The 14,097-nt window shown below is 48.3% G+C and overlaps 1 protein-coding gene across 5 annotated transcripts in view; it reads left to right on the forward strand.

Annotated features, from left to right (window-relative positions):
* RERE (arginine-glutamic acid dipeptide repeats) overlaps positions 1-12,134 on the forward strand; it is a 247,943-nt gene extending 235,809 nt beyond the window's left edge. For 2 of the 5 annotated variants that reach the window (XM_054175884.1, XM_054175885.1), the window contains exons 14-22: positions 399-598; positions 1,350-1,511; positions 2,985-3,098; positions 3,964-5,348; positions 5,550-5,772; positions 6,825-7,548; positions 10,390-10,536; positions 10,781-10,961; positions 12,017-12,134. In XM_054175884.1, the coding sequence (XP_054031859.1) occupies positions 399-598; positions 1,350-1,511; positions 2,985-3,098; positions 3,964-5,348; positions 5,550-5,772; positions 6,825-7,548; positions 10,390-10,536; positions 10,781-10,961; positions 12,017-12,050 (3,170 nt within the window). In that variant the 3' untranslated portion in view covers positions 12,051-12,134. The remainder of the gene's footprint in view (positions 1-398; positions 599-1,349; positions 1,512-2,984; positions 3,099-3,963; positions 5,349-5,549; positions 5,773-6,824; positions 7,549-10,389; positions 10,537-10,780; positions 10,962-12,016) is intronic. The other 3 variants (XM_054175888.1, XM_054175889.1, XM_054175886.1) reach the window with 2 other exon arrangements.
* The last annotated feature ends 1,963 nt before the right edge of the window (positions 12,135-14,097 follow it).

Raw genomic sequence — 14,097 nt, forward strand, 5'->3', positions numbered from 1 at the left:
TTGTAGATTCATGGAATGGTTTGGGTTGGAAGAGACCTCAAAGATCATCCAGTTCCAATCCCCTGCCGTGGGCAGGGACACTTTCCACTAGGTTTCTCAAAGCCTCATCCAACCCAGCCTTGAACACCTCCAGAGAGGGGACATCCACAACCTTCCTGGGCAACCTGTTGCAGTGTTCCCCCATCCTCATACATATATATAAAATAATACAACAAATTCTATGAACTAGTGAATTCTCTATAAAGTATAACAATGTGGCAGCAATCTGTCTGCTCATTAAACCACAAGAAATAAGCAATTTAATAGGAATTATGCTAAAGTAACATACAGTGAGGTGTGTTTGTGCTGAGTATCTGCTGCATGGTGTGTTTCTAAGCTGTTTCTGTTCCTACCCCAAGCCTCCAAGGACTGGCACCACGGTGGGAGGGAGAACATCCTGTTGTGCACTGACTGCCGCATTCACTTCAAGAAGTACGGCGAGCTGCCCCCCATCGAGAAGCCTGTGGACCCTCCACCCTTTATGTTCAAGCCTGTCAAAGAGGAAGATGATGGACTCAGTGGAAAGCATAGCATGAGGACAAGGAGGAGTCGAGGCTCGGTAGGCTGAACATTTCTGCTGTGCAGCGGCTTTGGAGCATCTTTCACAGAGTGTTAGGAGTTGCAAGGGACCTCTGGAGATGATCTAGTCCAAACCCCCTGTTAAAGCAGGGTCATCTAGGGCAGGGTGCACAGGATGGCATCCAGGTGGGTTTGGAAAGTCATCACAGAAGGAGACTCCACAGCGTCTCTGGGCAGCCTGCTCTAGGGCTTTGCCACCCTGCCTCACATTGAGGCAGAACTTCCTGTGTTCCAATTTGTGTCCATTGCCTAACCCCATCTTCTTGACACTGATCCTTAAGGTATTTGTAAACATTAATCAAGCTTCTCCTCTCCAAGCTAAACAGCCTCAGGTCTCTCTGTCTTTCCTCCTCACAAAGATGTTCTATTCCCTTAATCACCCTCATAGCCTCCACTGGACTCTCCAGTAGTCCCCCTGCCTTTCTTGAACTGGGGAGCCCAGAACTGGACACCATGCTCAGATGAGGCTTATCTTTACAATGTAGTAGACAGTGCTGAATAAAATCATCAGCACTTCATGTTTTTAAGCAGACCAGTCAAGGATTTGCCTCCTTTTAAGCCCAGGTGAGCTTTCAAGGGAGAGCTGTAACAGTGTTAAATGCTTTTGTTTTTCCATTTTGCAAGCTCTTAGCAGGAGTGATCTGTCCGTGCATAAGACAGAGTGGGGGGAAAAGTGAAGAGGTTGGCCAGGTGCTGACTTTAATAAGCTTTTATTTCTGTCAAACAAATAGATGTCTACACTACGTAGTGGTCGTAAAAAGCAGCCAGCCAGCCCCGATGGTAGAGCCTCCCCTATCAACGAAGACATCCGCTCCAGCGGCCGCAACTCCCCCAGTGCCGCCAGCACCTCCAGCAATGACAGCAAAGCAGATTCAGTGAAGAAGTCTACCAAGGTAAAACATTCCCATCCTCCTTCTGTGTTAGGACTGGACACCTCAGGCCTGCTCAGTCAGATCACTGAGATGCAGACTCTAGGAGAGCGGGGAATCTCGCAGTGACCTAGAAATTCCTACTTGCCTGCATAAGCAAAGACAATAATTTAATGGTGCATCTGAGTGATGCTTTGTTCCTGTACACGAGGATGTGTGGTGATAAAAACCAGCCAAGTATCCCCACATAACCTTAGTGCTCTCATGATAAATTAATCCTTCCATTTCAGATGCAGATGCAAGCATTAGGCTCCTGGAAGTAATACAGATCAGCAGTGCTGTGTTCGAGACAAGTAGACAGCTCCAAGGATTTTAGACTTTTTTTAAGCAGTGCTTAATCTTCGTTTACAAAGGAATATGAATATGGAGTAATTGAGACTACTTCTGCTACTGGTTTTCTGGGGAGTGTGTTTGCTTGATTTTTCAGAGCAAGCTGATAGTTTAGCCTGTTTAAATGAGTAAGTGCCTTCCCGAGAGCACTGGAGAAACAAAGCCAGCTGAAGCAGGAAGGCTTGCTGTCGAGCAGTGTAAATTGAAAAGTAGCAAGTTAAAAATAACTTTAAAAAACCCAACAAACCAAACCAACTCAAAAACTGGATTATGGGGCAAGTTTTCACATGATAAAACTGAGGACTTAGCAAAAGCTGAAGTCGGGTTAGGTAATTATGTGATGTGTAAAGCTGTCGTGGGCCATGAAAGGAGGTAGTAATCATGTAATAGCTACTCACTGCTAACCCTGTGTTTGAGGAGGTACAAAAATACCCCTCTCAAAATATCAGGAGTAAAGCAAGAGTTTTGTGTGGTAGAAGGAGGCTTATCCTGTGCCTGTCTACTGCAGAAATTCTTCCTCCATTCTCTTAATTTACATTGGTCTGTTAGAAGAGTTCACTGAGCTGATAGATCCAGTGTGAGTTCCTGATAGACTTGGTTCTGCACAGCTGAAAGACAGCTGCTTGGTTCCAAATAATCCTTCCCTTTCCAAGCTGCAGACCACCTCTGCATGATGAGGAATGCTTTGCTCAGTGATCCTTCTTCCTACTAGGTTGTGTCAGAAAAGCATGCAGGGGTTGTGAGCACACTGCCCCAAGGGTTGCTGTCTACAAAAGGAAAACTGCAGCCTGGTTTGGATTCTGCCTTAAATGCAACTTCAGAGGGAGTAGCTGGAGCATTAAGTAGATGAAAGTCTTCTGGGAGCTGCTTCTGGAGCTGGCAGAAGAGAGCAGCAGCTCCAGAACAGATTCCATGCAGACTGTAATTGGGCAGAGAGACAGATGTGTAGTGGGTGGTTGTTAAATAGTGGCTTTGTTGACTTCTGCTCAATTTTTCTCCATAGGAACTCTTCTTATTTGAGTTAAATATGGTAGCACTGGACTATGTTCAGTTTACTTTTGCATGGACATCACTGATAACTGCTGTGTTCTGCTTCATTTATGGCAGAAGATAAAAGAAGAGGTGTCCTCTCCTCTCAAGAACTCCAAGAGGCAACGGGAAAAGGCAGCTTCTGACACAGAGGAACCTGACAGAGCCAATGCCAAAAAATCCAAAACTCAAGTGAGTGTCACAGAGGACAGTAGTTAGAGAGGGAGAGGGGGTGCAGACCTGGTGACAAAGGGAAAACATGAAACCCATTTTGAGCCACAGCAAACTGGAACTTAATCTGCGGTTGGAAAGCAACCAGTATTACAATGTGGCCCTTCTGCTGAGCCACTGGAATGGTACAGGGGAAGTACAGGAGTCTGCTTGGTATTTTTAATATCAATATTGATTGGATTATTTGCAATTTCCTCTGATTTTATTTTTTTTATTGAAATTTGATTTTTTTCCCCTTTTCTGTGGCAATTTAGAAGATTGCCACTGGAGTTCTCTTAATTTAACCGTAGCAAAGCTCAATGGAAATACCTTCAGGATGTCTTTGCAGCTTCTGTGTACCTGATCAGGTTCACTCTGTGCCTAGGGAATTTTGGCACTGAGCTTTCCATATTACAGAATCACAAAATGGTTGAGGTACAAAGGGATCTGGATGTCATCTAATCCACCCCCTCTGCTCAAGCAGGGCCACCTACAGCAGACTGCTGAGAACCATGCCCAGAGAGCTTTTGAATGTCTTAAAAATCCAACCTGATCCACTGCTTGCTCACCCTCACAGTGGTAAAGTTTCCTTGCATCCAGGCAGACCCTGATGCATTCAGTTGGTGCCCATTGCACTTGGACACTATAAAGAGCACAGCTCTGTGCTCTTTGCACCCTGCCTGTGGGCATTTGATACCTGTGCTGGTTCAAGTCCTGTCAGGTTCACAGAGTGACTCTGGCACTTGTGTTTGCACAGCGTGTCGCAGGTTGCATCCTGTGGCTGGCTGGTGGTATTCTTTGTGCAGCCTTGTGATGCTCTGTGGTTGTTCTTCCCCTCTCCCTGCAGGAGATCAGCAGGCCAAACTCTCCCTCGGAGGGCGAGGGCGAAGGGGAGAGCTCTGACAGCCGCAGCGTCAATGACGAAGGCAGCAGCGACCCCAAGGACATTGACCAGGATAATCGGAGCACATCCCCCAGCATCCCCAGCCCCCAGGACAATGAGAGCGACTCGGATTCATCTGCTCAGCAGCAAGTGCTGCAAGCACAGCCCCAAGTGCTGCAGGCACAGGGTGCTTCTGGCCAGGCTCCTCCTGCCACACCACCAGTGTCAGCCCCGTTGCCAGCATCACTGCCAGCAGTGTCAAGCGCTGCTTCAGCTCCACCACAGGTCTCGCCATCAGCATCCCAGCCCCCCAGCCAGTCCCAGGCCCCTGCTCCACCACCTCCTCACTCTCATATACAGCAGGCCCCTGCTTTGCACCCACAGAGACTCCCATCACCCCACCCTCCTCTGCAGCCACTGAGCGTGTCGCAGAGCCAGCCAACCCCAGCCTCCTCACAGCCTCACTCACAGCCTCCGCTCCACAGTCAGGCCCAGCCTGCCCCTCACAGCCTTCAGGCTCAGCCCCTCCTGCCCCATCCTGTACCCTCCCAGCCATTTTCTCTCCCCACTCAGTCATCTCAGTCTCAGGTTCCCCTTCAGACACAAGCACCATCTCATTCTCACTCTGCTCTGCAGGTTCAGGTAACGCAGCCTGTCCTGCCAACCGCAACCTCGCTGCCGCAGGCTCAGCCTCCCCGGGAGCAGCCCTTGCCGCCTGCACCCATGGCCATGCCTCATATCAAACCTCCCCCTACGACCCCGATCCCTCAGCTCCCCACTGCTCCATCCCACAAGCATCCTCCTCATCTCTCGGGCCCCTCTCCATTCTCAATGAACTCCAACTTGCCTCCACCACCCGCTTTAAAACCTCTGAGCTCCCTCTCAACTCACCACCCTCCATCTGCACATCCTCCTCCTCTGCAGCTGATGCCTCAAAGCCAACCACTGCAGTCTTCACAAGCCCAGCCTCCTGTACTGACACAGAGTCAGAGCCTTCCTCCACCTGCTAATCATCCCCCATCTGGACTCCATCAGGTATCCTCCCAGCCCCCCTTTTCTCAGCATCCATTTGTCCCAGGAGGTCCACCTTCCATCACCCCTCCGTCTTGCCCCTCCACTTCCACGCCACCCACTGTGCCTGGCATCCCCCTTCAGACTTCCATCTCCACATCAGCAGCTTCTAGCGGAAACGTGCCGGTGGTGACAGCCTGCACGCTACCACCTATTCAAATCAAAGAAGAAGTCCCAGATGAAGCTGAGGAACCAGAAAGCCCTCCCCCTCCACCCAGAAGTCCATCACCAGAGCCAACTGTGGTGGACACACCAAGTCATGCCAGTCAGTCAGCCAGGTATGAGGGTTGTGAGCTGTGCTTCCTTAATGTCTGTCCTCTGGTTATCTGTGGTACAATTAATGTTCCTGAGGCTCTGAGGGCAGTTCTTAGGAATAACTGTGTAAGTGCAGAGTAATACTTTTTGGGGCACACAGCTCTCAAATGCCAGACTCTTGCATCCTTTCCAGGTCTGAGCTCTTTCTCGTATGTGTCTTTCAGGTTCTATAAGCACCTGGACCGTGGCTACAACTCATGCTCAAGAACAGATTTATACTTCATGCCTCTGGCAGGATCGAAACTGGCCAAGAAGAGAGAAGAGGCCATTGAAAAGGCCAAAAGAGAAGCAGAGCAGAAAGCCAGAGAAGAAAGGGAAAGAGAAAAAGAGAAAGAGAAGGAACGAGAGAGGGAACGGGAGCGGGAGCGAGAAGCAGAGCGAGCTGCGGTAGGTTTATTGGTAGCTAAGAGCTGTTGGAGGGAATTGGTGTGGTGGGATCTGACCTGGATGGTGGCTGTGGAATGCAAATCCCCAGAAGCACATTCATGCATTTGCAATCAGGTATTTGTGAGCGTTGGGAGCCTTCTGTGTCAAGTGAAAGCCAACCAGCTATGAGCACTTCTTGGCCTCGCTGTGACTTTCTTCTCTTTAAAGGAAGTGGAGTTTCTGCTCCTGGTCTTTGTTGTGTGCAGGAAGCCAGTGCAGCAGGGGATAGCTAGGTCAAGTGTTTACTTTCACTTGCAGAAGAAAAGCACTTTGTGCAGTACAGTGAATGCCTTGGTGTACCTTGTGTAAGACTCTGCAGGCATGAGAGTGCTGTCTGCTGCAAAAGGGACATCTGAAGACTTCCAATGTGAAGTCGATTTAATTAAAGCCATGGAACTCTTTTTTTTTCATGGGGGGACCCAAACTCCAGTCCAGAGCCAGCAGAACTAATGCATGTCTCTGGAACGATTCCAGACCGGGGAGGGTGGTAACATATTATTGATGCTGAACAAGAAGGTGATAAAGTCTTGTACTGTAGGTGCATTTCAGAGGGCTGAATTGGAGCTGTGTGTTTCTGTAGGACTGTGGAACTCAGGGTATAGCATCTGTCCATTAAGAGGTCTGTCAGTGTTCCAGTGCCTCACCACCCTCATGGAGAAGAATTCACTCTAATGTCTTAATCTAAATCCAGTTTCCAAAGCCATTACCTTTCATCCTTTCACTCCATGCCTTTGTACAAAGTCCTTTCTCCAGATCTCCTGTAGCCCCTTTCAAACCCTGAAAGGCTGCTATAAGATCTGCCAGGAGCCTTCTCTCCTCCAGGCCAAACAGACCTAACCCTCTCAGCCTGTCCCCATAGGGGAGGCTCTGTAGCCCTTGGATCATCTTCATAGCCCTCTGTAGCCCTTGGATCATCTTCACAGCCCTCCTCTGGACCCGCTCTAACAGTTGCACGTCCTTCTCGTGTGGAATTCACTGTGTTGAATTGGGTTTTTCTTCTCCATTCTGTGCAGCAGAAGGTATCCAGCTCGTCCCACGAGGGCCGGCTCGGCGAGTCTCAGCTCAGCGGTCCGGCACACATGCGACCTTCCTTCGAGCCTCCCCCGACCACCATCGCCGCCGTGCCGCCCTACATCGGCCCCGACACGCCCGCGCTACGAACACTGAGCGAATACGCTCGGCCTCACGTCATGTCCCCCACAAACCGCAACCACCCCTTCTTCGTGCCCCTCAACCCCACCGATCCCCTCCTGGCCTACCACATGCCCGGCCTCTACAACGTGGATCCCACCATCCGGGAGCGAGAGCTGCGGGAGCGGGAAATCCGGGAGCGAGAAATCCGGGAGAGGGAGCTGAGGGAGAGGATGAAACCTGGCTTTGAGGTGAAGCCCCCGGAGCTGGATGCTCTGCACCCAGCTACTAACCCCATGGAGCATTTTGCCAGGCACGGTGCACTGACTATTCCCCCAACGGCAGGACCTCACCCCTTTGCTTCCTTCCATCCCGGTTTGAACCCCCTTGAAAGAGAGAGACTTGCACTGGCAGGCCCTCAGTTACGGCCTGAAATGAGCTACCCTGACAGACTGGCAGCAGAGAGGATACACGCGGAGCGCATGGCATCGCTGACCAACGACCCCCTGGCACGGCTCCAGATGTTCAACGTCACGCCCCACCATCACCAACACTCACACATACACTCACATCTACACCTACATCAGCAGGATCCCCTCCATCAAGGTGAGCCCAGTGCCCAGGGTGGTTTAGGTTGGGTGTTCAGAACAATTTCTTTACCGAGAGGGTGGTCGGTGGATTGGAACAGGCTGCCCAGGGAGGTGCTGGAGTCACCATCTCTGAAGGTGTTCAAGAAACCTGTGGCTGTGGCACTTAAGCATATAGTTCACTGGTCATGGTCTTTGGGTTATGGTTGGACTCGATCTTGAAGGGCTTTTCCAACTTCAATGACTCTGTGGTGCTAGGGGAGCCTTTCTCCCCAGGCAGGCTGTGACTCTGGAAATCAAGTAGCAAAATCCTTGTCGTCTTCTGTGTGGGTTGACTCGGGTGTGAACACCATCCCTGGAGTAACAAGTGACAGAACTACAGGCAAGGGCCTTGAGTTGCACGAGGGGAGGTTTAGATTGGATATTAGGACCAATTTCTTTGCTGCAAGAGTGGTCAGGCATTGGAACAGGCTGTCCAAGAGGTGATGGAGTCACCACCCCTGGAAGTCTTCCAAGAGATATGTGGGCATGGCACTTGGGGACATGATTTAGTGGCCATGGTGGTGTTGAGTTGAACGTTGGTCTCGATGATCTTACAGGGCTTTTCCAACCTTAATGATTATATCATTTTGTGCTGTGTAAGCTGTGATAACTGAAATGCAAACAAAAATGCTTTTGGAGGGTGGACCCACAACAGTGATCAAGGGTACAGGGACCTCCATGGAGCCTGCCTGCTGCCACTGTGGAAGGGTTGCTGGTTTCTAGTGGTGTTTTCAAAATACTGGAGTTCCAGAGCAATACCTTACAGGGGGGTGTCTGATCTACAGGTGAGAATCCAGTGGGTGAAGGTAATTGATTAGGAGAGATGTCATGGAACAGGTAACACTGCTGGTGTAAATGACTCTTAGATTAGGAGGTATAGCTAGAAAGGAGCTGGTGTTTCCATATAGGAGCTGGCGAGGGGAGAAACTGAGGAGAGAAAGATTTCATCCCTTCAGCCATTTACATGCCAACCATCTGGCTTTACTTGAGCTGAAATTGTCACAATTCTCCTGGGAACCATTTAACTTTATGGGTTGGCATCTTCTAGCTGACAGTTTATTCTGATGTGTGGGATTTTTTTGTGTCCCCCCCCCCCCCACATACTTTAATAGTCTCCAAAAGGAATTGATGCCTTGCTCATTGCTAAAGTAAGCTACGTGGTTACTCCAGGCTGGAGCCTGGAAGATGAGGCACCGAGAGTATTTCACATTTCCTGGTGGCAGACTGGAGAGAATGTAGCAAGCAAGGCACCAGGTGCAGTAGATGTGATGTCAGAGGGGAAAAAAAAGTCCAAGTGCTTAAAGTGCAGCTTCTGGTGCAGCTGGCTACAAGTGTTTGTGCAATCAGATGTAGCATCCTGTGCCTCGGAGCAGCGTGCATGGAATGGAGCTGGGATGTTTGCTCTGGGCAGTTGGGAAGGAATTTGAGTGCTGCTGCAGAGGCCAGATTGTACAGCAAGGAATCTGGTGAGAGGAAGGGGCAGGAGGCTGCAGTTAGGAGGTGGTGGTGATGAGTATCAGCATTTCAGGGTGTCACTGTGGACTTAAATTCCAGACTGGTTCAGTATGGGGCAGATTTGCATAGCCCACTGTTAGCAGAAGACATTTGTTGTAGGTTGTGTCTGTGCAGGAGTCTCTGGGCAGGTAAGTCACCAGCTCTGCAGGTAAGTCTGGGTACTCCCCAGCTACTTGTTTAGGATGAGGGGGAATTGAAGCTGAAGAAGGGCAGATCTAGACTGGATATTAGGAAGAAATTCTTTCTGGTGAGGGTGGTGAGACACTGGAACAGGTTGCCTAGGGAGGTCGTGGATGCCTCCTCCCTGGAGGTGTTCAAGCCCAGGCTGGATGAAGCCTTGAGCATCCTGGTGGAAGGTGTCCCTGCCCATGGTGGGGGGGTTGGAGCTGGATGATCTTTGAGGCTTCTTCCAACCCAAACCATTCTGTGGCTGTATGAAAAGCAGAGGTAGCAGGTTGTGATTCTCACTCTAGCTAGAGACTGGTGCAGACAAAGCCAAGTCAGTTCATTTTCAAATCTCTTACCTGTATTTGGAAAGTAATTGGGCTTTAATTTTGGGTGCCACCTTAAAACTATTAGGGGCTCTTGGGTGTCTCCAAGTAGTTCTGTAGGTGAGTGAGGCCCTAAGTGCATAACCTGTACATCTCCTCACATTCCTGCTCTGCACCAGCCGAGGGACAGTTCTGTTAGCTGTGCTGTGTTCCCCTCATCCAGGGTTCCTCTGCAGGCTGCTAACAGCTTCACAGAGGTTTCACATCAGCTCACTAAGGGGTTTTCAGCTTTTTCTGGTGTCTTTTTTTCATTATATTGCTAAAGTGACATCAGAGAGCTTGTCTGCAGGTGTCCCTCTCCACACAGGGGTGGTGACAGTGTCATCTTTGACAGAACCCTTGGTTAGCCAGCTTGTGGCCTGACAAGTAGTATCAGTAAAGTCAGAAGGATGCTGAAGTGCTTCTGTACTAAATGTCACTGGTGATCCTCCAGTTTTGTGTGTTCAGGGGAAACAGGAGAGAGTTTGGGGGGGCCTGTCTTCTAAGTGTTGACCCTTTTGGTGGGTTTCTTTCTCTTCCAGAAATGGAAAGCACTGGGCTGTTGCTTTACCAATTCAGACTGTTGGGTAAGCAGATGTTACTTGAAGATAGAAAAGTGGGTTTCAAATAGGATGGAGTTAAGCTCCTGGGAATTACATGTCAGTTTGGCCAAAAGCTGATCCAGCTCAAGTCTAACAGGGCTTTTGATCCCCCCAGCAGTGAGTGATGCTTCCCAAAGCAGGGAATTGATTCTTTCTTTCCTTCTTTTAAAGGTTCAGCAGGACCTGTTCACCCGCTGGTGGATCCTTTAGCAGCTGGACCCCATTTGGCACGTTTCCCCTACCCACCTGGGACCATCCCCAACCCATTGCTAGGACAGCCACCTCATGAGCATGAAATGCTCCGACATCCAGTCTTTGGTGAGAGCATTGTATGGTCCTGTACAGAGGACAACTCTTGATCTGAACTATCATCTTTTCATCTGGGTCGTCTTAGCCTGTCATAGGAGGGAAGTTGGTGGAGTGGAGCTGTAACTTGGGTGACAGCCAAAAGCTGGTTGGTTTGGTTTTGTCATAGCAACAAACAAAACAAAAAGCTTCATGGGACAAGTCTCTGCAGGCCTCATAGCAATTAAGTGTCTAAAAATGAGCAACTCTCTCTTAGGTACTCCTTATCCACGAGATCTGCCTGGTGCCATTCCACCTCCTATGTCAGCAGCCCACCAGCTGCAGGCCATGCACGCCCAGTCAGCAGAGCTGCAAAGACTGGCAATGGAGCAGCAGTGGTTGCATGGGCATCCTCACATGCATGGTGGTCATCTACCAAGTCAGGAAGATTATTACAGGTGAGAGGTGCAATGAAAGCTCTTGGAGACACAGGGGTGCTACAGCTTCCTTCCTCTTTCTCCCCATTCCATCTTTTTTCTTCTGGATTGCTGCCTTGCTTGTGTGTGCTGAGTTACTGTCCTGATGCGGTTATGGGAGGTGGTGAAGCTGTAGAAAGATCTCATTTGGGTTTAGGAAATAGGGCAGATGGGAAGCTAGGTCCAAATTATTGGCACAGGATGTAGACTAGTTGAGGCTTACACTGCAGAATTACCTCTGAGTGAGGTTTTTATTGCACTACTCACTACAGCTGCTGCTTCTACATCTCTCTCTCCTTGAGAACAGTGGAGGAGGGTGGGTAAAGCTTCACAAATGAGAAGAGGAACTCAATAAATCTTCAGAAATGATTAAGGGCAGTGGGAATTTGAGATGTGTGAAGAATACAGGTCCTGCATTACCAGCTGAGAGTGCCTAGATGAATCACGTGAGTTCCTTCTCCCCAGAATGCTGTATGGTGTTGACAGTAGAGCGGTTCTCTTCTGTGACACCACCTTGGGTCCTGTTCGGTAGTGAGTTTGGCTGTGTCAGCTAAGAAGAAAAAGCCACCAGCACCTAGCAGGAGTCATTCCACATGTCTGTGGGTAGCAAGGACAGACAGGAAGCAGCATATCAAACACCTGCCTTGCATTGCTCGGCTCTGATGTTTCAGTCCTGGCTTCTGCTCTCCTGAATCGCCTGCTGGCCTCGTGCCACGGGGGCAGCCAGCCTGTCTGAAGCTGACTGTCATATCTGCAGCTGCAGATAAAGCTGAAGGTTGATGAGCTGGCACCAGTGATCCTGCTCACATGTAAAGAGCACTTCAGTAGCAAAAGGTCATCGCTTCCTCCCACCGCAGACGGCGTTATCACTGCTGCTACAGCGGCTCTCATTTTTGTGCTGAAAGCTCACAAGCCCCATTGCAACCTTTGATCCCTTCAGGGCACCTGGGGGAGGTCAGCAGGAAGGCAGAGCCGTCTCTGAAGTGCTGTGACACCTCCTTCCTCCTGCTAAACCCCAGTTTTCCTTTCTCTTGCAGCCGACTGAAGAAAGAAGGCGACAAACAGTTGTAATAAATTATTTATTTGTACCGCCGGCTCTGGAATCCCCAGGCCTTGGGAATGGAGTGGAACATTTTTACTTACAAGAAGAGCTACAAAAGGAAAAAAAGAAAAGAAAAAAAAAAAAAGAAAGAAAGAAAAAAAAAAAGAAAGGAAAAAAAAAAGAATATCTTATAAAGATTTCTTTATATATTTAAAAACACAAACAACCACCCAACAAGTAGAGACTGATCAGCATCTAGCGTTCCTTTGTAGAGAAGATTCCTCAAGACTGCCGTGGGTCTCCCTGCATGACAACGTATTCAGAAGCCTATTGGAAATAACAGGACTGTGTGGAATATTCAGAGAACTTCCTGCAATCTTGGGGTTGGTTTGGGTTGGGGTTTTATTTTTTTTGGGGGGGGAGGGGGGGGAAGAGAAGGGGAGGTTATTTTATTTTTTTTTTTTCTTTCCTCCTTTTTTTGTTTTTTTTTCCTTTCCCTTCTTACTAGTTTTGTTTTGAGTAGGTGCTAGAATCAGGTTCACAACACGAGTCACTGTGCGTGAAGAGACACTCAATGCATCTATAGCTATTGACGAAACCAAGGATTGCAAGTAGGTGACACAACAAGCTCTGAATCCAAGTGCTCTAATAATAATAAGAAGAAGAAGAAGAATTAAAAAAATCTACTTTTATTTTAATACATTGTAGGTAATCTTCATAATTTTAAAGAGAGCTCAGTTCTGCAGCAGCATGGCTTTTTAAATCTGTAAATAACTTTTTTTTTGGGGGGGGGAGGGGAAGGTGGTAGAGGGGAGAAACAAAACAAAACAAAACAGAACTCCAGAAACATTGATCTTGATTTTGGTTGGTTGGTTTTTTTTTTTCTCCTCCTTTCTTTGTTGTGGTTTTTGGTTTTTTTTTTTCCAGTACCATCACAAATTGTGACTTCCTACCTGGTATTGACAGAATACAGAGTTGATTTTGTAATAAATAATAATAATAATTAAAAAAAAAAAAAAAGGATCTATATAATTATCCCTTTAATTAAAGGGAGTGGTGGGTATCAATAATTTCACATGGGCAAAAGCTTGACATTTGGTTTGCCATCAACTACAAGCATTAAAGGGAGATGCAGGGATAATGTTGCAAATGACTGTTTCTGTTCTTGGGTGTTTGTTTCTTCTGGTTGGTTTGGGTTCTTTTCCTGTTCTTCAGTTCGTGTTCCATCTCTCTGTTCTGCAGAATGGTTTCTGTTGAAGTTGGGTTTCTCAGCAGCACAAGATGTCCCTTGGAACTAGCTTACCTTGTTTTGATGCCTGCTTCCAGGGTTCGTTTTCAGTGTGGCCATAATACACCTCTTGACCTGTGACCTTTGGAAAAGTTCCATCTAATGACATTGGGTTTTAGACTTCGTAGGCAAAAGTTGCAAGAAATACTCTCTTCTAAAAGTCTCTTTGGAAGATGTTCCGTGGCTCCAGCTAGCCCAGCCAGGAGTTTGTATGCATGTGCATATCTTTGCTCTTTCTGGCCTCTTATGTTTGATACGTTCTTAAGAAAAGTGAAGTAGGCAACTCAGTTAGTGTCCTTGAAAGTTGTTTTTGCAAAGACCAGTCTGTATTTATTTTCTTGATTGTTATTTTTTTTTTCCCCCCCCTTGGCTTTTTAGTTCTGGTTTTGCAAGCAAAAAATCTTTCTTACTGCCACCCATGTTCTGTATCTCAGGAACTTGACTGCTTTGGGATGAACCAGACGTCATCCGGACAGTAGCTTTCACTGACTCCCAACACAGCAGGTCCACACAGAATAACTCCTGTTGGCCTGTTCCCACGTGGATGGGAAAAGGGAGAGGAATACACAGAAGGCCAGTCAGCATCACTTTGGAGACAGCTCTGCTTACTGTCTAGGCAGAATGGTTTTCTTTCCCCACTGTTGTTGTACCATGGGTTTTCTTTGCCAGAGCAGAGGGTGATGCAACCAGTGGAATCTGAACCTGCTGGCCCTTTTTTCTGCTGGTGCATAACATCCCCCATTCTCTCCCCTGACTCAGGAGTGCTCTCTCTCTGCTGTTGTAGGCTG

The sequence above is a fragment of the Dryobates pubescens genome, chromosome 33 (assembly GCF_014839835.1).
Source record: "Dryobates pubescens isolate bDryPub1 chromosome 33, bDryPub1.pri, whole genome shotgun sequence".
In the NCBI taxonomy this organism is placed as follows: Eukaryota; Metazoa; Chordata; class Aves; order Piciformes; family Picidae; genus Dryobates; species Dryobates pubescens.